General features: G+C 36.8%; 1 protein-coding gene across 2 annotated transcripts in view; it reads right to left on the reverse strand.

Moving 5' to 3' along the window:
• Positions 1-724: 724 nt before the first annotated feature.
• Positions 725-21,033, reverse strand: part of TBCCD1 (TBCC domain containing 1) — a 28,862-nt gene continuing 8,553 nt past the window's right edge. For both annotated transcript variants that reach the window (XM_074404674.1, XM_003926989.3), the window contains exons 3-8: positions 16,942-17,097; positions 13,875-14,241; positions 12,419-12,605; positions 11,765-12,262; positions 8,652-8,802; positions 725-4,552 (exon numbers count right to left, since the gene is read on the reverse strand). In XM_074404674.1, the coding sequence (XP_074260775.1) occupies positions 8,673-8,802; positions 11,765-12,262; positions 12,419-12,605; positions 13,875-14,241; positions 16,942-17,097 (1,338 nt within the window). In that variant the 3' untranslated portion in view covers positions 725-4,552; positions 8,652-8,672. The remainder of the gene's footprint in view (positions 4,553-8,651; positions 8,803-11,764; positions 12,263-12,418; positions 12,606-13,874; positions 14,242-16,941; positions 17,098-21,033) is intronic.

Raw genomic sequence — 21,033 nt, forward strand, 5'->3', positions numbered from 1 at the left:
CACATCTACTGCCTTCTGCACATTTGCATGACTCATTATCAATATCTAAGTAAAAATATACATGATACCTGATAAGGTCACCTGATGTCCACCCTCCCAGGAGACCAGCCAACCATCCAAAAGTTGAAACAAAGCACTCATCTTGTTGCCATGGAATCATTACCAAGCTCCAAGACTAAGCTCTTCTTTCAGTGGGAGACTTTCTAAATCTCAGAGCCAGAGAATGTTGCACCTAGCCGTGCTCCATTTCTATTTGCAGAATAACCATGAAATTCATGCTATTGTCAGCTGAGAGGTTTTGACCCTTGGACAAAACATTTTGTAGAGAAGGCTAAGAAATGTGCAGAAAGTTCTAAAAACTGTTACAAAATTCCTATCATTTTCAGGTTTATTTTTGGAAAAATGGCCTACTAATCCAATGCAGCATAAAGAAAAATGTCTTGAGTATCCCAGAGGTAACGAAAACATACTTAATAAAATCTGTTCCTTTCGCCAAATCTATAACTCCTCTGATAAAACTGCTAGCAAGATAGTGGGAAAGGAAGAAGCAATGAGAAAGAATAAGAAATCTTTACACTCTCCTTTGCCCAAGCAAGCAAACGTTATTTAACTAAATGGATAACTCAGCTATAAATGAAAAAGAATACACTATTACTGCTCTGGAAATCTTTAAAAGCAGGAGATGTTTTCACCTAAAATGGTTGCTTTCCCTCAAGACACATGGATATTCCTTCTCTAAGGACTTCAAATTCTTTTTTAGTGGGATTTGCATGGTGCATTTTCAAGAACCTCAGAGCACTAAAGACACATTTTTCTCCCTAAACCTTCTGAATGACAAGTATGATTATTAGTTCTATTTTCCAATGGAAAAAATCAAGCACTAATAAATTATGGAATAAGTTAACAGGTACCTTCTGAGATGACGCAACAGAAAGTACACAACATTGCCTATGTAGTTTTATTTCCAAATATATTTATTTTGAATCTAAACATGAGGAAACAATTAGACATCTAGATTGTAAGATTTTCTAGAAGACGTTTGGCCTAAGCGTTGAAAAATGTCAATGTCTCAAGAACAACAGAAAGGGTACAGGGACTTTTTTAGAGAGGCTAAAAAAAAAAAAAAATTAAAGAAAAACAAAGAGACATGACAATCAAATGCAATACATCTTTTTTGACTGGATCCTATATTAGGAGAAAAGTCCACCATGAAGCACATTTCTGGGGACAGTCAGGGGAGATTTGAATATGGTCTTAATGTTAGCTATTAGATTTATGATAAATCTTGGGGACGTGATAATGATACAGTGCTTGTACAGGGAAATGCCCTTGTTTTTAGGAGATACATACCTAAATACTTAAGGCAAAAGTATAATAAAGTCTGCTACTAATTTTCAAATGGTTTAGTAAGGAGAAAGAGATGGAGATAGAAGAGAGCAAATATGGCAAAATGTCAACACTTGGAGAATATTTAAGTGAAAGATATACAAATATTCAACATTTCTTTCCCATTCTTGGAGGATTCAATGGGTTTTGAAAATTTTCAAATAGCTGGGGGTAAAAATCAGGCATCAGTTTTGTCTCATCAGTGGGAGACCTAAAAAGAAAATGAAGACATTCCCTCATTCCCAAAGCCCTACCTGAGAGATTAATTTCCAATCCAGCAACTGTGAGTCAAATATTTTAGAGGCAATTTTCTGACTGTAAAGGAGCACTTTATTTGGGGAATGAGTAAAAATAATTGCTTGAATGAAGGAGATAAGTAGGACTTTATTCACCTGATTGGCCCATCCACTTTGGCCTTTCAGAACATTAATGGTTGAGGCTAAATTTCAGAAACAAAATTATATTTCTGCTCCATATAATCCCTATTAGCATGTCTTATTCCTATGGAGATATTAGTTGCATAGAATATTAGTTGCTAGGAGGCAGAAATAATATTTTACACATTATTTACCTGTACAGTATTCAACATAGCACCATACATAAAGATAAACCCTTAATCAAATGTTTGGTAATTCTGTTAAGAGTAGAAAATATGATAAACATTTCTTAATCTTCTGTGTCAATCCCAGTGCTCTAACCGCTATCATACTCACCTTTAGGCAAAGAAGCAAAAGCTTTTCTGTGTGCTCCTTTCAACACATGATTAAGTGAAAAGTGGGTAAGCTAAAAATCAGTATGACCATTTACTTACCTTGGTTCCAGTTTTAGACATTTTTGGTGCATAGACTGGTTTTCCCAGCGCTGAAAGAAATTCAGGAATGGCTACAGAGAGTTAGAGGCACAGTGACATTTATATGGGCTGGTTTCAAGTCAAACATTTGCTTAGTCATGAGAATAGGATCCAAAAATTGAGTCAGTCATTTAGAGGCTATTGATGGTTTCTAGAAAAAACAATTGGGATTATAAAATAAAGGAAAGCTTCAGTACCGCCTTTAATGCTTACCAAGCCCTGCTGCATTATAGACTTTGCTGAGTCAAGAAACCAAAACCCAGACAAAGTTTTAAAAATTAAAAACAAAAGAGTCCCTTTTTGCTTTTATGCTGTTTCTTTTTTCTTTTCTTTTTTTTAAATAGCAAGCAGCCTCTTTGAAATTCCTAATGTCCTTTTTCTTCAACATAGCTTGTGGGAGGTAAGAGTCAGAAGACTACCTCTATTTCTGGACAGAAGTGACGTGTTCTAAAAGCAACAAAACTTACATGACAACTAAATGCAATGCATGATCTTGTGTTTTTGGGAAAAAGTCACTATAAAGAACACTGCTGGGACAATCAGAAAACATTTAAATATGGACTGTAAATTAGATAATACTATTGTACCCAAATTTAACTTCCTGAATTTGATCACTGTGCCATGACTAGATAAGAGAATTTCTGTTTCTAGGACACACATGCTAACGTATAGAAGAATGGTTCAAAATGTCTGCAATCTACTCTCAAATTGTTGAGCCAAAATAATACTGTTATGTAGAGTGGTAAAGAGAACGCAGCAAAATGTTAACACGTGGCGAATCGAATCTAGATAAAGGATATGTTAAAGTTCACTGACCTTATTCTTGCAACTATTATTTAATTTTCTAAAAACACAGTTTTGTTTTTTTTTTTTAAAAAAAGAGTTCTAATCCACAAAAAAGGTGCCACCATATGTAGAAAAGTAACTGTGGGACTCCTGAATTTGCCGAAGGTTAGCTAACTAAACACAGATTGCTACCTGGTACATGGTCTTTTTTGTCCACAATACAGCATTGGAACCTGGTTGGAGAACACGTTTTTGGTCCCAATACACCTCTGACTTTAGAAATGAGACTGCATCTTATGTAAACTTAAAAAAAACACACACACACACAACAAATGAACTTTTCTCCATTTTTAACTGATCAAGTATATTCTCAAAAGTCCAACTTCCTCATCTTTCTATTAACAAAACTATCCAACAAATATTTTAATAAATGGGATGTATTACGGTCTATTCAGAAAATGCCAACTGTGCCTTGATATAAAGATTACCAAGAAAATATTAAGCTATATTCTTAGTTTTCTGAATTTTATAAACTTTTAAAAAAGTATCTATCATTTATTTCATTAACAAAAAGCAGTATCTAAAATACATTTATATTACTCCAGTGTTTATTTGGTAATGCTCTGCTTCTTGAATTTCATCTTAAAACAAAAACTAGTAAACTTCAATTAGAATTAAACATTCTGAGGGTTAATTTTTACTTTAGAAATACAAAAAACTTTTTTGATAGAATTCCTAATTAAATGGCCAGAGAGCATATGAACCAATGCTTATTAGTGATCTGATTCATTTCACTCATTTGATAATTTGGTAATTTCACTCACTTATCTTAAAGAAGTGTTTCCCAATCAGATGTAAACTTTACTTGATAAGTTGAGGAACGACACTGGAAGCCTTTTCTAAAATTAAAAGTAAAGCTTTGCCATTTTACAAAAAAAAAAAAGGGAGGGAAACTATTCTTTAGAGTTTGTTTATTGAAAATTTGAAGCAGGAAATAAAAATAAAGATTTTTTTTTTACACAATTTCATTAAGTTCCATACTTTAAGGACTAAAATATAGTATAAAACTATTTCTGCTATATCTATATGCCAACAAATTACACTTTCCTTACAATTATTTTTTAAAAGTAGTAGCAATTTCCTTTTAAATAGTTACAAAGAACTATAAAACTCTTATTTAACTCTAGAATGAATAAAATTCTTTCATCACACACATGACGATAAACAGTATTGGTGCAAATCTACACTCAGTTGCTTTAATATTAACATACACACAATGTTCCTTCATCAACTTTTTCATCTGGGCATCACAAAGATGAGTCTTCTGATGTTCTAGAAACAACATGTTTATATGAAAGTCAGAAGTTCAGCTAAAATTCAGCCTACACAGTAATAAATGAATATGGAATGGAAATCAGAGTTCTTAAATAGGATAGAAAAGTCCCATTGTCTCTTAAGCAGCAAGAGCACCTTCCCAGTTTAGTTTTAAGATGAGCACCATCCTCCATTTATCCTTGTATTTCCAGGGCCCTGAAGAACAAAGAAAAAATAATATTAATAATTTTCTATTGCCTTCATGAAAATAATTTTTAAATGCTTACGTTTATAAAATCACATAAATTATCAAAGTCAGATGATAGATTAGAGTGATAAAATACATAAAGTTTAAAGTTAATAATATTTCTTTTTGCTAGGTGTCTTGTTAGATCGTAAGAGAAATTCATACATGAATATAAAAAATTGTCAAGCAGTGAGGATTAAACAAATATTTTTACCTGCTTATAGTTTACATTTCCTTTGCATAATCTCCATCAGATTTCTAATTTTTTTTTTTTTCTTAAGAGACAGGGTCTCGTTCTGTTGCCCAGGTTGGAATATAGTGGTGTAATCATAGCTCACTGCAGCCTTAAAATTCTGGGCTCAAGGGATCCTCCAATCTGTGTCCTAAGCAGTGGGGATTAGAGGCATGTGCCACCATGCTCAGATAATTTTTAAATTTTTTGTAGAGACATGGTTTCATTATATTGCCCAGGCTGGACTCAAACTCCTGGCCTCAAGTGATCCTTTCACCTTGGCCTTCCAAAGCGCTGGGATTACAAGTATGATCCACTGCGCTCAGCCAAATTGCTAATTCTTAATCTCAGCATTTATTGATAAATAGCGTTAAATACTTTTCTAAAAAATACACCCTTCAGAAATGTAAATATATAAAGTAAACGATAAAAAATACATTTTTACAGCTTTGGAAAACTGCAGTTTCTTAAAAAGTTAAACATACGCCCTCACCATTCCACTTCTAGGTACATACCCATAAGAAATAAAAACAAGGCCAGGCGCGGTGGCTCAAGCCTGTAATCCCAGCACTTTGGGAGGCCGAGGCGGGTGGATCACGAGGTCGAGAGATCCAGACCATCCTGGTCAACATGGTGAAACCCCGTCTCTACTAAAAATACAAAAAATTAGCTGGGCATGGTGGCGTGTGCCTGTAATCCCAGCTACTCAGGAGGCTGAGGCAGGAGAATTGCCTGAACCCAGGAGGCGGAGGTTGCAGTGAGCCGAGATGGCACCATTGCACTCCAGCCTGGGTAACAAGAGCTAAACTCCGTCTCAAAAAAAAAAAAAAAAAAAAAAAAGAAATAAAAACAAATGTCTACACAAAAACTTGTACACAAATGTACACAGCAACATTACTCAGAACAGCTGAAAAGTGGAAACAAGCCAAATGTCCATCAACTGATGAATGGATAAACAAAATGGTAAATCCACACAATGAAATATTATCTGGCCATAAAAAAGAATGCAGTACTGATACATGGCTTCATGAACCTTGAAAATACTATGCTAAATGAAAGAAGCCAGACACAAGAAGCCACATGTTATACGATTTCATTTATATAAAATGTCCAGAATAGACAAAGTAGACTAGTGGTTGCCAGGGACTAAGGGGGAGAGGAAATACAGGGGGTTGGAGGAATGAGGAGTGACTTACAATGTGTACAGGCTTTATTTTGAGGGTAATGAAAATGTTCTGGATTTTTTAGTGGTGAGAGTTGCAGAAACTTGTGAATATACTTAAAAGCCACTGAATTCTAACCTTTTAAAAGGTGAATTTTACTTCCCATAATGTCATGTGGTAATATTTTATCTCAATTTTAAAAAGTTTTCTCCCACCCGAGACACCCAGTCTCATTCCTTAAAGACAACACTGTTCATAATTTCTTTATATTCTTTCAAAGATTGTTAGGCATATAATTACCATATAAACACATTGCATTTGGGTTGTTTCTAGTCTTCAGTTTTTTCAAACAATACCACATCAAACATCTTAGGTCACAAAATTTCAGTTAGATAGGAGGAATACATTGAAGAGTTCTAATGTACAACATGGTGACTGTCGTTAATAACAATACTGTGTGATCTTAAAAAAAAACTAAGAGAGAGATTTGAAGTGTACTCATTATAAAAATGATAACTGATGTTAACCGGCTTGATTTAGCCATTCCACATGTGCATATATTTAAAAACATCATGCTATAAATGATACACAATTTATCTGTCAATTTAAAAAATTAAATAAATAGGCCAGATGTGGTGGCTCACGCCTGTAATCCCAGCAGTTTGGGAGGCTGAGGTGGGGGATCACCTGAGGTCAGGAGTTCAAGACCAGCCTGGCCAACATGGTGAAACCTTGTCTCTACTAAAAATACAAAAAGTAGTTGGGTGCAGTGGCAGGTGCCTGTAACCCCAGCTACTCAGGAGGCTGAGGCAGGAGCATCACTTGAACCTGGGAGGTGGAGGTTGCACTCCAGTCTGGAGGACAGGGTGAGACTCCATCTCAGAAAAATAAACAAACAAATAATTAAATAGATCTCTGCATACATGAGTTTATCTATAAGATAAATTCTATTACTAATAAGTGAAACTCCTAACTCAGGGCAGGTGCCGTAGCTCACACCTGTAATCCCAGCACTTTGGGAGGCTGAGGCAGGAGGACTGCTTTCAGCCAGGAGTTCAAGACCAGCCTGGACAACAAAGTGAGACCCTGTCCCTACAAAAAAATTAAAGGATCAGCTAGGTGTGGTGACATGCACCTGTAGTCCCAGCTGAGGCAAGAAGATTGCTTGAGCCCAGGAGTTTGAGGCTGCAGTAAGCTATGAACATGCCACTGTACTTGAGTCTGTAAGAGAGTTAGACCCCCATCTCTAAAAAAGAAAAAAGAAATTGCTGAGTCAGAATATTTGTATTTTTAGTTTTAATTTTGTTGAACTGCCCCCGAAAGAGGTTGCATACATTTACACTTTCCTCAGTGGTAAATGAAATGTTTTGCCTGTATTGTGTTCTATCAGCTTTTGCTCTTTGCCAATCTAATAAATAAAGTATTATACATTTCTTTAATTTTTAAGTAAGCATCTTTGTATCTCTAAGTATTTTTCTGTGGACTACCTATTATTATCCTTTGTCTGTTTTTCTATTGTTAGTGTTTAAAATGCTTTAGGCCAAGTGCGGTGGCTCACGCTTATAATCCCAGCACTTTGGGAGGGCGAGGCGGAAGGATCACCTGAAGTCAGGAGTTCAAGACCAGTCATACCAACATGATGAAACTCTGTCTCTACTACAAATACAAAAATTAGCCAGGCATGGTGGTGCGTGCCTGTAATCCCAGCTACTTGGGAGGCTGAGGTGGGAGAATTGCTTGAACCTGTGGGGCAGAGCTTGCCGTGAGCCGAGATTGTGCCACTGCACTCCAGCATACAAAAAAGCCACACAAAACTTTAAAGTAAGACAGTACACTAATTTCTATTAAAAAAGAATACCATATGTTTGGAGCTGGGCTTAGTGGCTCATGCTTGTAATTCTGTCACTTTGGGAGGCCAAGGCAAGTGGATCACTTGGGGTTAGGAGTTCAAGACCAGCTGGCCAACACGGCGAAACCCAGTCTCTACTAAAAATACAAAAATTAGCCAGTCATAGTGGTGTACGCCCATTATCCCAGCTACTCTGGAGGCTGAGGTGTGACAATCACTTGAACCAGGAAGGCAGAGGCTGCAGTGAGCTGAGATGGCACCACTGCACTCCAGCCTGGGCAACAGAGAGAGACTGACTCTCAAAAAAAAAGAATACCATATATCTGAATTAAATAACTGCCAGCAAATTTGTTTGTATGCATATTCTCTTCTACTTAATCAATGATCTTCTAGTGTTCAGTAATCACATCTTCAGTGGATTAATTCTGGTAATTTATTACTGTTCATATGTGTAATTAGCAAAGATCAGCTAGTTTGTAAACTGGTTTGTGTGGGGGAATGGAAAAGAGGAAAGGTGTTAAAATAAAACTTAAAACTATGTACAGGGGAACGTGGTGTCTTTGGAGCACAACTTGTGCCAGGCAAAAAGCAAAAAAAGGCAAAATTTGGCCATTATATTGGCCCCAAATTCTATAGGCTCCCTCTGAATATTTTGATCTTCTCATTATAATATGGTAAATATGGGTACATAAAGGTCTGTGTATGCTGGTAGGAGCGGTAGAAAAAATTTGGCAATGTTTAATACATAACACTCTGTGCTTTTTTTTTTTAATACTTGAAAGATTTCCCCAAAATAATCTGTTTTAAATGGTATAAATGCCTACCAGTGTTTGCATGTAAGATCCTTATCCAGCTGCTTGTTTGGAGCCTGCGGCAGGGGGTACAAGGCTGTCCAGCTGATGGCGATGTCCTGTATTAATCAACCATTCATAAAACTTGTTCTCTACCAGTACCTGGAACTGCTTCCTTTGATCCCTAAAATTGCAATTGAGAGTAAAAAGAATATAAGAACACAAATCCATATAAATTTTATTCTAAGCAACTATACAACAGTTTAGTGGGATGTTAAATGATTAATTATTTCTTGTTATCCTTTTGTTCTTACTGTTCAGAGTACACTGGATACCCCCGACCCCAAAGGATTGATCAGACACAATGGCCTCTTTCTAAATACTTATTCATTGTCAGATATTTACCAAGGACCAAGTGAACACTGGGTAGTGTTCTGACTGAAGGGGATAAATGTATAAAGGGAAGAGACAAGGCCCCTGTTGAAGCAGGATGATACTTCACGACTTCAGAGGGCACCATTCACATTGTGATCTACATAATACATGCTTCTGTGGACTACATATTCTAGTAGGGGACAGGTAAAAATAAAATAAATAGGCCAGGCATGGTAACTCATGCCTGTAATCTCCACACTTTAGGAGGCTTAGGTGGGCAGATTGCTTGAGGCCAGGAGTTCGAGACCAGCCTGGCCAACACTGTGAAACCCTGTCTCTACAAAAATTAGCCAGGCATGGTAGCACATGTCTGTAAGTCCCAGCCACTTGGGAGGCTGAGGCAGGAGAACTGCTTTAACTCAGGAGGTGGAGGCTGCAGTAAGCTGAGATCACGCCACTGCACTCCAGCCTGGGCAACAGAGAGAGATGCTGTCTCAAAAAATAAAAAAATAATAATAAAATACAATGAAAATATAAAGTTAAGTAGTTTTAGATGCCATGGAGAAAAATAGATCAGGGTGAAGGAACAGCAAGTACTGGAAATGTTATTTCAGAGAAAGAATGGACAGAGATGGCCTCCCTAAGATAACATTTGAGCCTAGGTCTAAATGAAATGATGAAGTAAGCAGAATGAGTATTTGGAGAGGAACATACCAGGCAGAAGAGACCAGAAAAAGTACAAAGGTTCTAAAGTGAGAGCATATTTCCATGTTTGTGATAAGAAAGAGAAGAATAGCTCCTGATAGCCAAGAGCCAGCTTAGCAGTATCAGCTAGGCCTTAGGTGGAAGATCTGGCCTTGCTTTTGTATTCTTTTGCTGAATATAAACAATACCTCAAACCATCAACATTAGACAAAGCCACTGCAGGATGATAAACCAAAGCAAGAACAAGACCACTCCATAAGCATATCTCAGTTCAGAACCACCACCTCAACCTGCAAAAAAATGTTGTGACCCAAACCATAAAATCACCAAACATTCCTTTCTTGGAGGAGTGGCTGCTACTTCTTAACGATCATAGTTTTAGCTCTACATCCCTCCTCCTGCCTTAGATATAAAAATTATTAAACTGCCAAATTACAGATTACTCTCACTTCTAGACAGTCCTGCTTCCCAAAACTCTCCCCCAAACGACCTAACACAAGCCAAAATCCAACAATAAGTTCTTTTTAACACCTGCTGACTGAGTTGAAACAGTTTTCCATGTTCCCCAACCTTTTACTGTGATGAAACACACTTCTCTCCCTTCTTGCCATGAGTCAACACAATCCACCTTTATTCTATAGGGGTATTCTTGGGGACGTTGGTAAGAGGGCAGTGATTAAGTAATAGAAAGAAGATTGGAGTAATGCGAAGGAATGAGTAAATGAGAAAGAACGGCAGAAACTTAGGGAGAGAGAGCCTCATAAGTATAGTAAAGGCTTTGGATTTTATTCTAAGTATGATGGGAGGCAATTAGAGGGGGTCAAAGCAGAGAAATGACATGATCTAATCATTGTTAAAAGGATCACATTGTCAATTTGTTTCAAACTGATTTCTGTCTTCCTATATTCCCAAAGTTAAACTACTTTCATTGTTGCTGGTATCATTGTGGATCTTACCACTTGAAAACAATATGTTTCAGAGTCAACATCTATTAAGCACTTACATCTCACACTCTGCACGTGTATGTATAAACTTTTCACATGTAAGAGAATATAAGCATTTAATTATTTCTTGGCCTTTTGGCTGAAATCAAGTGCAGAGAATCTAACAATTTAAACACTAGAAGCATTCAAACAACAGAATTGCTTTAAAGGAATGTTTTTTCATGATCATCCATTTTTACAACACATTATTATAGTATTATTGTACAGTATGATATGGCATGACAACATTTGAAAGAAAACAGTGAAGACACAAGAGGCATTTAAGAACCTCTGGCTACACTAGAGAAGCCAGTATAAAGGGAAAAAAAAGAACCTCTGGAACCAGGCTGACCAGATGTGAATCCTGGCTCCTGTGTGACTTTGGGTAAAGTACTTAATTTCTCGGTTCTTCAGTTTCCTCACCTGTTATAAGGTATTATTGTGAAGAATAAAAGAGTTAGTACATAGAAGGTACCTAGAATGGTACTGGATTATGTGGCATATTCTATGTATGATTTTTAAAATTCATGTAAGTCTTATATTTGCCAACTAAACTTTAGCTTCTTAAGAAAAGGGAGTCTAATACTGGAGTATTTACTCACTCCCATCCCCCAACCTAACAGCACTTAAAACACTGATTTGAAATCCAAACATTAATTTAAACACACATTACAATTTTTTTTTTTTTTTGTCTGAGATGAAGTTTCACTCTTGTTGCCCAGGCTGGAGTACAATGGCGCGATCTCGGCTCACTGCAACCTCCGCCTCCTGGATTCAAGCAATTCTCCTGCCTCAGCCTCCCAAGTAGCTGGGATTACAGGCACCTGCCACAATGCCTGGCTAATTTTTGTATTTTTAGTAGAGATAGGGTTTCGCCACGTTGGCTAGGTTGGTCTTGAACCCCTGACCTCAGGTAATCCACCTGCCTCGGCTTCCCAAAGTGCTGGTATTACAGGCGTGAGCCACTGTGCCCGGCCTTACATTTTTTATTACTTCAGCACAGCTGTAAAAATGTGCAGACTAATTTGCTTCTCCATGAAGTTTCACAAACAACGCAAACTGTTACTTCTAAAAAATACTCACTTTGTCAAATGAGCCTCCTTCACAGTTTTCTGCCAGATCTGTATCTTCTGTTCTCTTTGACCCAGTGCTTTCTGATATGCAGCTGGAAGACCCCCAGGTATCTCTGTTGTGTCCCCTTCCATTTCAAAGGGAATAATAAATACATAGAATTCACAAGGTGGTAAAAGCCGGAAGACACTTGTGTCACTGTTCTCTCTGCACACGACCATTGGATTATCCCAATAGTTAGGCACTGTAGCAAGGCCAGTCCTGGCCATATGGTCCTCTAGCATTGGGTAATGGGTATGAAAAGGGGCAAAAGTTACTGTCTGGTTCCCAGAGAAAATAAGTGGGCGTGTAGGCGTCAGAATGTGAAAGATGCAACTTGTTGTAGAAGAGATGGATAAACGATGGCAAACAGCAATGACTTTAACATTGTCACAACTATGGAGGTGAAGCGTAGTTGCTACAGGGCCCAAGACAAAGATGCTACTCCTACACTTCTCAATTGTCACAGATCTGAAAAAAAAAAGGGAAAATTGAGGTAAATTCCTCTAAAACGAAATAAGATTTTAAAAATTTGACTAAAGTATTATTCTCTGATGGCAAAAAAAGAATCAGTCACAGTCCAAAGAAAATGTTAGAACATCAGAACACCATGAAGACTGTGCTTACCGTAAGGGAGAAAGCAGATATATAAAAGATTCGTTGCAACGATGAATCTTTACATGTGCCTCCACCAGAGTATCTGAGCTCTTAGCCAACGTCTGCTTGTAAACCTGGCTCATCACCACCATGCGGTGCATCTTAGGGGCCACGTGAGTATTACAAGCAATCTTAGCTCTTTTGGTTGTTCCTTCAACTATTTAAGAAAACACATAAATAGATGAGACAGTTTCAAATCAAAGCAAAACAAACAACCATATGAGGTTATACATGTCTACATGGATACATGTCTAAAATTAGACACCACATGTTGGGACAAAAATGTTAGATCTGGGCTTTGGATAAAGAGGTATTTGCGATACTATTCTCTATTCCTTTCTGTATGTTTGAAATATTTCATAATTTTTGTTATAAAAAATTTTAACCTATAACGCATTTAAGATTGCCTATAGATCTAAGATTTTTTTCATGTCTACCCTTCAAGTTAAGTAATGTTCCTAAGGTCATATGGCTAGTAAGTGGCAAAGCTGTCCTAACTCAAATATCTTCTCCTCCAAGATGCTTTACTTTATCATCTCAAACATAATTCACCTCTCTAAATTACCATAATATTAATTCTGTAGCCTTCCCAACTTACCATATTATCCCATAAATCCTATGTGAGTTCATGTCTTTTTTATTTTTATTTTTTCTGTCACCCAGGCTGGAGTGCAGTGGTGTAATCTCTGCTCACTGCAACCTCTGCCTCCCAGGTTCAAGTGATTCTCCTGCCTCAGCCTCCAGAGCAGCTGAGATTACAGGTACAGGTCACCATGTTGGCCAGGCTGGCCTCAAACTCCTGACCTCAGGTGATGTGCTGCCTTGGCCTCCCAAATTGCTGGGATTACAGGTGTGAGCCACCGGTCCCAGCCTGAATTCATGTCTTTACTCCTAAAATAATTACTACCTGAGAGCACATCTTCCTTCATACACAAAGTGTCTTGCACAAACTGACACTCAAAAAAGTATGTGTAGGTTCCCCTCCTAACACAGTCACACCATTACGTGACTTCCATCTCAGACTGTACTTCCTTGCAAACCACTGGTACACCCTTGTAAACAATACTGGTGAAATGTAGAGGGATCATATGAGTATGCTATTATTCTTCTTTTAAAATATTTCTTGTTTATTTTTATTACATAAGCTTACTTTTATTAGATATGTACCAGGTATATTATATACGGTTATTTAGAAAAATAACAATAAAAGAAGATAAAAATAATCTATAATCCAACTATCGCTCTTAATATATTAGTATAATCCTTGCGAGAAAAAGTCATACACAAAAGACAGATGTTCCTTTTTCTCTTTTATAGGAGCAGTATTTTTTAGGTCTTCTACAGAAGACATGTGATCACTAATACATTAGAAAACACTAGATTCCTTGTCATTCAATGCAATGTAGATTAAAATATTCAAAAATACCTTGATGAGCCCAAGCCAATTTCTTTCCAGACTTGAGGCAAGCTGATGTACCAAATGGATTCCCAGTCAAACAGGACCTCAACCAGGTTTCCAGCTTGTAGAAAGAGAAAGTCTTAGAGCTCTTTGAGAAGCCACTATCTGCATGCAGTGGCTGCCACAGTGCAAGTTCATGAAGTGGATAGATTTTCGTGGCTCTACTTATTGTACCTTCAATGAGGAAGCTGAGCGCCACAACAGCTTCTCGAGATACTAGACTACTGTGGGTTGAATGAAATGATGCAGTGAGTTGTTCTGGATCTAAAAGCAGCTCGAGAAGATCAGACAGATGATCACAGACAAAAGCTTGGTGACTGTAATCATTCCAGTTCTAAAAAAAAGTTAAAAGAAAGCACTCTTAAAGAATAAAGAAATTCTACATACCTACAATTTCTATATTTTAATTATTTTGTATTTATACTCTGACTCATCCCCCAAAAGGAATTAGGTAGCTATATAAACCTTACAAAGTGTTTTTGTATATGTGATAGGTATAAATAGATTCTCTCTCCACCTTAACTCAAAAATACTACTAAGAAATAATCCTTCATGTGTGCCAGGCATCAAGTGTTAAACATACTTTAACATATTTAAACCTAACAATAATCCTAAAATAGATGTCATTATGATGCCCATTTTACAGATGAGGAAATGAAGTTACAACAAAGAAAACTGCCGAAGATCACAGAGTTAGTAAATACTCCAAAAGTTTTAGATCAAACATAAAAATAACTATCATGGCAATTTATTCAGTGAAGCACTGGGTTTCTTAATTTGCCTTCTCCAACTACAGAAGGAATTTCAAATTCTACTGGATGAAATGAGGCAACCAATCTTACTATGACTAGATTTAAGGGAAATTATAACTTTGGGAATAAGCTTTGACTTTGCAGATGTCCCAGTGATTCGACCCATTCATTTACAGATACTTTTTTGAGCCCCTCTTACTTGGCATGAACAATGTTAAGTGATGAATATGCAACTTAAATAAAACACAGTTTTTCTGTCTTCAAGGAACTTAAAGAGTCTAGGTAGTAAGAAGATAATATAACTAAATTACCGTAACAGTGAGATAAGACCTACAGCAGAGACCTGTAAAGATGTTCTATAAGCATGAAAGGAACAACTAACTCCATCTGGGGAAAAATAAATCATATCTGAGTGCTGTTTGAATAGATGCCTGATTGATGTTGGTAGTTAGGCAAATAGACATGATAAAAAGCATGCTAGGCATAGAAAACATAATCAAGGGCCCACAGGAGTAAAAGTACCTGCTGTGTTAAGAGAGCTGCAAGTTCTGGGTGGGGTACAGGAAGCATGCTGGGAAGTGACAGCTGAAGTTAAAATGGTAGGCAGGGACCAATCATGAAAGGCCTTTTATGAAATACTAAAACATCTGGACTTTATTTGGTATGCCAGAGACTTTCAAGCTATTTTCTAAATAGCTGTATGTTTTTTTTTTCTTTTCAATAAATTTTCCTCTGGATGCCAAAGTAAACAGATAAAAGCAGAGTTATTCTCAGTCTCAACCTGTTCTTCCTCTCTTTCACCCCAACCCCCTCCCTCAAAGTAGGCCCTGAGGTGGTTCCATGGAGAATATAAAACAACAATAATAATGAGGATAAGTTGATACAGTTTAGACAGGAGATAGATATACTCCATCTGCATTTTGGAAAGTCCAGAGTGGTAGGTGAACTGCTGACTAAAGCAAGGTGACCAGCTAGGACCTAATTCTAGAAATCAAGGAAAGAAAAAGTCATTTGATAAAAAAGCTAGATAAGAGGAAGAAAAGCAACAGAGTTAAATGGTTATTCTGAGGCAGAATCAGTAAGGCTTGACAATGAGATATGAGTGGTGAGAGATAACATGGGAGAGTTTTACTCACATAAGAAGTACAAGTTAACTCAAGTAAAGGGAGATTTTACTGTACGGACCCTCAGCTGTCTCCCAAACTGAAGTAGAGGCAAGCCTCATTAGAACTGGAACTGGAAAGCCATCGAGAACCTGCATGTCTGTTCCATTCCCTTCTTTTTCTCTGACTATAAGCAACCTGTGCTTCTCTGATTACCTCAGAATTTTTAATACCTTATAACTCCAGGTCATTCACGAGCATGATGGCTATTTCAGTCCCAATGTCAAATGGGTTTTCAGTTCAAATACCTATCACCAATGCATAAATTCTTCCTGGAGGAACGGACTGGCCCAGATCATCACTTTAAATCTGACCAATTTCAAACATACAGTAATAAATGGGCTACTCAAGTGTCCATCCCCAGTCCAATTAGTTATTGGGAGAAGTCATGCTGTAGTATAGAACAAAGTCACACTTACTATGCACAAGTCTCATGTTAACAGACTACTGAAGTCTCATAGCCATTCAGAAATATGCATTATTATCCCCATTTAGAGAAGAGAATCCAAGGCCTAGAGAAGTTAACTGACTTGCCAAAACTCACATGACTAAATGATATTAAATAATAGAGGCAGATCTGAATGTAGGCTACTTTGGCTCAAAACACCATCTCCTAACAGTGCCCATTCTGCAGGAACTACATGTGGAGAGAGAGGTAGTGACTGCTATCTCTAATACATCTGGACTTGAACATTCTGAATTTAAGGGATAGCTAGGTCATCTACATGAAGTAAGTATAAAGCAAGAGCTGTGGGATGGAGACAAACTTGGGAGTCACTGAGATTCTGCAAGCACTACATCGTGATGATCCTTTAGTCAAATAAGTTGATTCACATTCATTAACATTTTTTAAATGGGAATGCTAATTGAATATAGTAAATGATTTGCCCAAAAATCAGGCAAGTGATTTTTCTATCAGTGAAGGAACTGAAACCATTTCTCTATTTTGATTAAGATTGTACAAATTGATTTTGTTTTATAATTTTTTAAAAAGTGAAAAATAAAACAAGCCATCAAATCACTGGCTTACATAAGAAATCTCATCATAATTTTTGCAAGTGAACCATCTCCCTCACAAATTGTCCCTTTTAGAGAATGAGATCAAGGTATAAAGAGTACCTTATTAAGACAATTAGATTTTTCAGTGAGGTCTGGAGACTGAGATCTGTTTTTTGGACTGGGCCACTCTTCGCCAATCAAAGATGTCCTTAGGGAGACCTTGTTCAACTGTTGAATGTATAAGAAGAGCAGAAACTGCAGGGTGTCCACTGAAAGCTGTCCAAGAAGAAAACAGGAGAAACACACATTTTAAAACATCAACCACTCGTCTACAAGTAAGTAGACATAGTAAATTCACAAGTTGGCTGATCCTAAAAAAAACAAACTTAGAAACACTGCTAGTTTTGTTATGTATGTCTCTGTTATCCAGATGTAAGAGTCTCTAAAACTAATTAATGTAGAATAATTTACCTTCACAGGAAGTTGCATGGCATTTATGACTACAGAAATTATCTCCCAAAACTGATGAAAGGCTAAAGTACTTACTTTTTTTAAGTACATTATTTCAGAAGTTTAAATTTACAGTTTAAAAAAAAAAAAAAAAAAAAACCTTAGTAATTTGAATAAACGAGTAAATGGAAGTAAGAAAGGAGAAAATTCAGTCAAGACAAGAGGTTTAATTTAAGCCTCATAAACTTATCAAGAAAGTTTAGGATACCAGTGTGATACCTGAAGTTGTATGTAATTTTTTGGCACATGTGCATTTTTTAACGGGAGCAGGCCTCAGCTTTTCACCAAATTTTTAAAGGGGTGTTTGACTTAAAGACAAAAACACTATCAGTCTGATAGATGTATAGTTATTTCTTATTCAAGGAAGGGTGTGGTTGACACGATTTGAAGCTCATGATTACCCTCATCTGCCCAACCCCATACAAGAGAGGCAAAAAAGTAAAGTAATACATCTCGGTCTTTAGCTATATGTACCTTGATGCCCATTCTGGCTCAAAACCACTATCATCTGAGAAACTTAAAAGTACAGATTCTCAGGATCACCCAGACCTATTCAATCAACTGTCAATGTGAGCCCAATGAATTTGTATATTTTCTAAATTTTTACTTCCTTAAACTTTTGAGATAATTCTAGATTCAGATACAGTTGTGAGAACTCAGACAGAAAGATCCCATGTAGCCTTTAACCATCTTGCCAAACTATAGGACGATATCACAATCAGGATATTGACACCGATACAGTCAAGATACAAGAACATTTTCATCAATAGAAGAATCTCTCATGTTGCCCTTCCACAGCCATACCTAATTCTGTCTCCATCACCCCTTCCTTAGGCCCTTAGCTTCTACTTACTTGTTCTCCATCTCTATAATTCTGTCATTTCAAGAATGTTAGGTAAATAGAATCATATAGTACGTAACCTTTTGGGATTGGCTTTTTTCACTAAGCGTAATTCCTGATTTTATATATACTTCTATTTTAAACAATTATTTATTACATTATCATTATTTCTTCATGAAGACTACAGGATCCTTGTCTTTTCCATTTTATACCCCTAGGAACTAGCAAAGCATCTAGGACATAAAAAGCACTCAAAAAATCTAGAACTTCCCGAAGATTTTATTCATCTCTACATGCACAGCATTCAGTACTATACCAAGCACACAGTAAACAATAAATACTTGATTAATGAATAAACGTATGCCCTTCCCCTCTTCATTGCTTGACAAACTTCTTTTCAATTTCTAAAACGTTGTTTAGATATTACCCTACATGGTAGAGACTGCTAGATGCTTACTAAATACTTTTTTCTTCTTCCTAGGTATGGAATTATATTGCACTGCCCATCTTCCCTTGCAGTTAGATATGGCATAAATGAATGATGGTAACTGAATGTGGGTGAATTTATCTTTATCACTTTCAAGCCTAATCCATAAAACTCCCAAAAGAAACAGAAGCAAAAGGACTCTGAGGCTCTAAGGGGCATGGCTGTGGCAAATTGTATTATTATTTGCTATTGCTCACTTTAAAATTCTCCAAGAGGCTTATACAGCCCTATCCATGGCCATGGGATTTTTCTTATCTCCTGAAAAGTGGTTTACTTTCCCAACTTCATGGGAATAATGCCTCAGCCAATGGAATGAAAGTAGTCTTAGTTTACATCACATACGAGCAGTTTTAATAGGCATCATAAGCCTAGAAACAAACACACACATATATGGTCAACTAATTTTCAACAAGGGTGTCCAGAATAGTTTCTTCAATAAGTAGTGCTGAGAAAACTGGATATACTCATGCAAAAAAACGAAATTGGGCCCATAGCTTGTATCACACATGATCAACTCAAAATGGATGAAAGATGTAAATGTAAGAGCTGAAACAGTAAAACTCCTAGAGAAAAATAGGGAAAAAGCTCCTTGACATTGGTCTTGGTAATTATTTTTTGGATATGACACCAAAAACACAGGCAACCAATGTAAAAATAAACAAGTCGAATTACGTCGAACTAAAAAGCTTCTGTACAACTAAGGAAACAATCAACAAAATGAAAAGGTAAACCATGTATCTGGTAAGGGGTTAATATCCAAAATATATAATGAGCTCCTATAACTCAATAGCAAGAAAAACTAAATAACCTAATTAAAAAATGGACTATGGAACTGAATAGACATTTCTCCAATGAAGACATACAAATGGCCAGTAGGTATACTGAAAGGGTGCTCAGCATAACTAATCATTATTGGAAGGTAAATCAAAACCACAATGAGAGATCACCTCACACTTGTTAACAAAAGATTAACAAGTATTGGTAAGGATGCAAAGAAAACTGTCAATGCGAACGTAAACTGGTATAGCCATTATAAAAAATAGCATGGAAGTTTCTCAAAAAATTAAAAACAGAACTACCATATGATCTCACAATCCCACTTATGGGTATTTACCCGAAAGAATTAAAATCAGGATCCTGGAAATATCTGCACTGCCATGTTCACTGCAGCATTATTGATAATGGCCAAGATACAGAAGCAGCCTAAATGTCCACAGATGGATGACTAGATAAAGAAACCTTGGTATGTAGATATAATGGAATATCATTTGGCCTTAAAAAAGAAAGAAATCATGTTAGGTACAGTGACTCATGCCTGTAATCCCAAAACTTTGAGAGACTGAGGTGGGAGGATCACTTAAAGCCAGGAGTTCAAGACTAGCCTGGGCAACATAGTGAGATCTCAATCTCTATAAAAAAATACAAAAATTAGCTGGCCATGATGGCACACACCTCTAGTCCTAATGACTCAGGAGGCTGAGGTGGGAGGATTGCTTGTGTCCAAAAATTCCAGGCTACAGTGAGCTATGATTATATCCCTATACTCCAGCTTGGGCAACAGAGTGAGACCCTGTCTCTTAAAAAAGAAAGAGAGAAATCTTGCCACGTTCAACAACATGGATGGACCTGGAGGACATTATGCTAAGTATTTTACTTATTTTACTTATTTTAAGCCAGACACAGAAAGATAAAGCTATATGATCTCACTTATATGTGGAATCTAAAATAGTCAAACTCTAAAACAGAGAGTTAGGAGGAGTTAGGACACTGACAGGTGCTAGGAGGAGGGGGAATTGGGGAGGTGATGGTCAAAAGCTACTAAGTTTCCATTATGCAAGAAAATTAAGTTCTGAAGATCTACTATACAGCATACTACCTAGGGATAACAATTATATGTTGTATACTTAAAATTCTCTAGGATAGTGGATCTTAAGTGTTCTTAACACATACACACAAAAAATAACAATCATAAAAGAGGAGGGAAAATTATGGGAGGTGACAGGTATGTCTGTGGCCTTGATGGTCATGATGGTTTCACAGCATATAACTTATCCCCAAACGTATTGAGCTGTATACATAAAATAAGAATTTTAAAAGAGACTGAGTTTCCCTCCATTCTGCTGTTGTTCTTCCCTTCTGTTGTAAGAACGGGAATGATCTCCACAGAAGCTACTTCTTTAGCCTGTGTCCCAAAATGAGAAAACACAGAGCCAAGCCACAGCCTTGACAAAGGCCATAGCAAAAATAATGGCTACATGTAAAATGGGCAAGAAACAAACCTTTTTCTTCTGTTAAGCCACCGGAATTTCATTTGTTTCTTCTTAACAAATGAAATCAGTTTTTAACAAAGCTGAGTAATAATGACTCCAAGTGA

The sequence above is a fragment of the Saimiri boliviensis genome, chromosome 8 (assembly GCF_048565385.1).
Source record: "Saimiri boliviensis isolate mSaiBol1 chromosome 8, mSaiBol1.pri, whole genome shotgun sequence".
NCBI classification, from domain to species: domain Eukaryota; kingdom Metazoa; phylum Chordata; class Mammalia; order Primates; family Cebidae; genus Saimiri; species Saimiri boliviensis.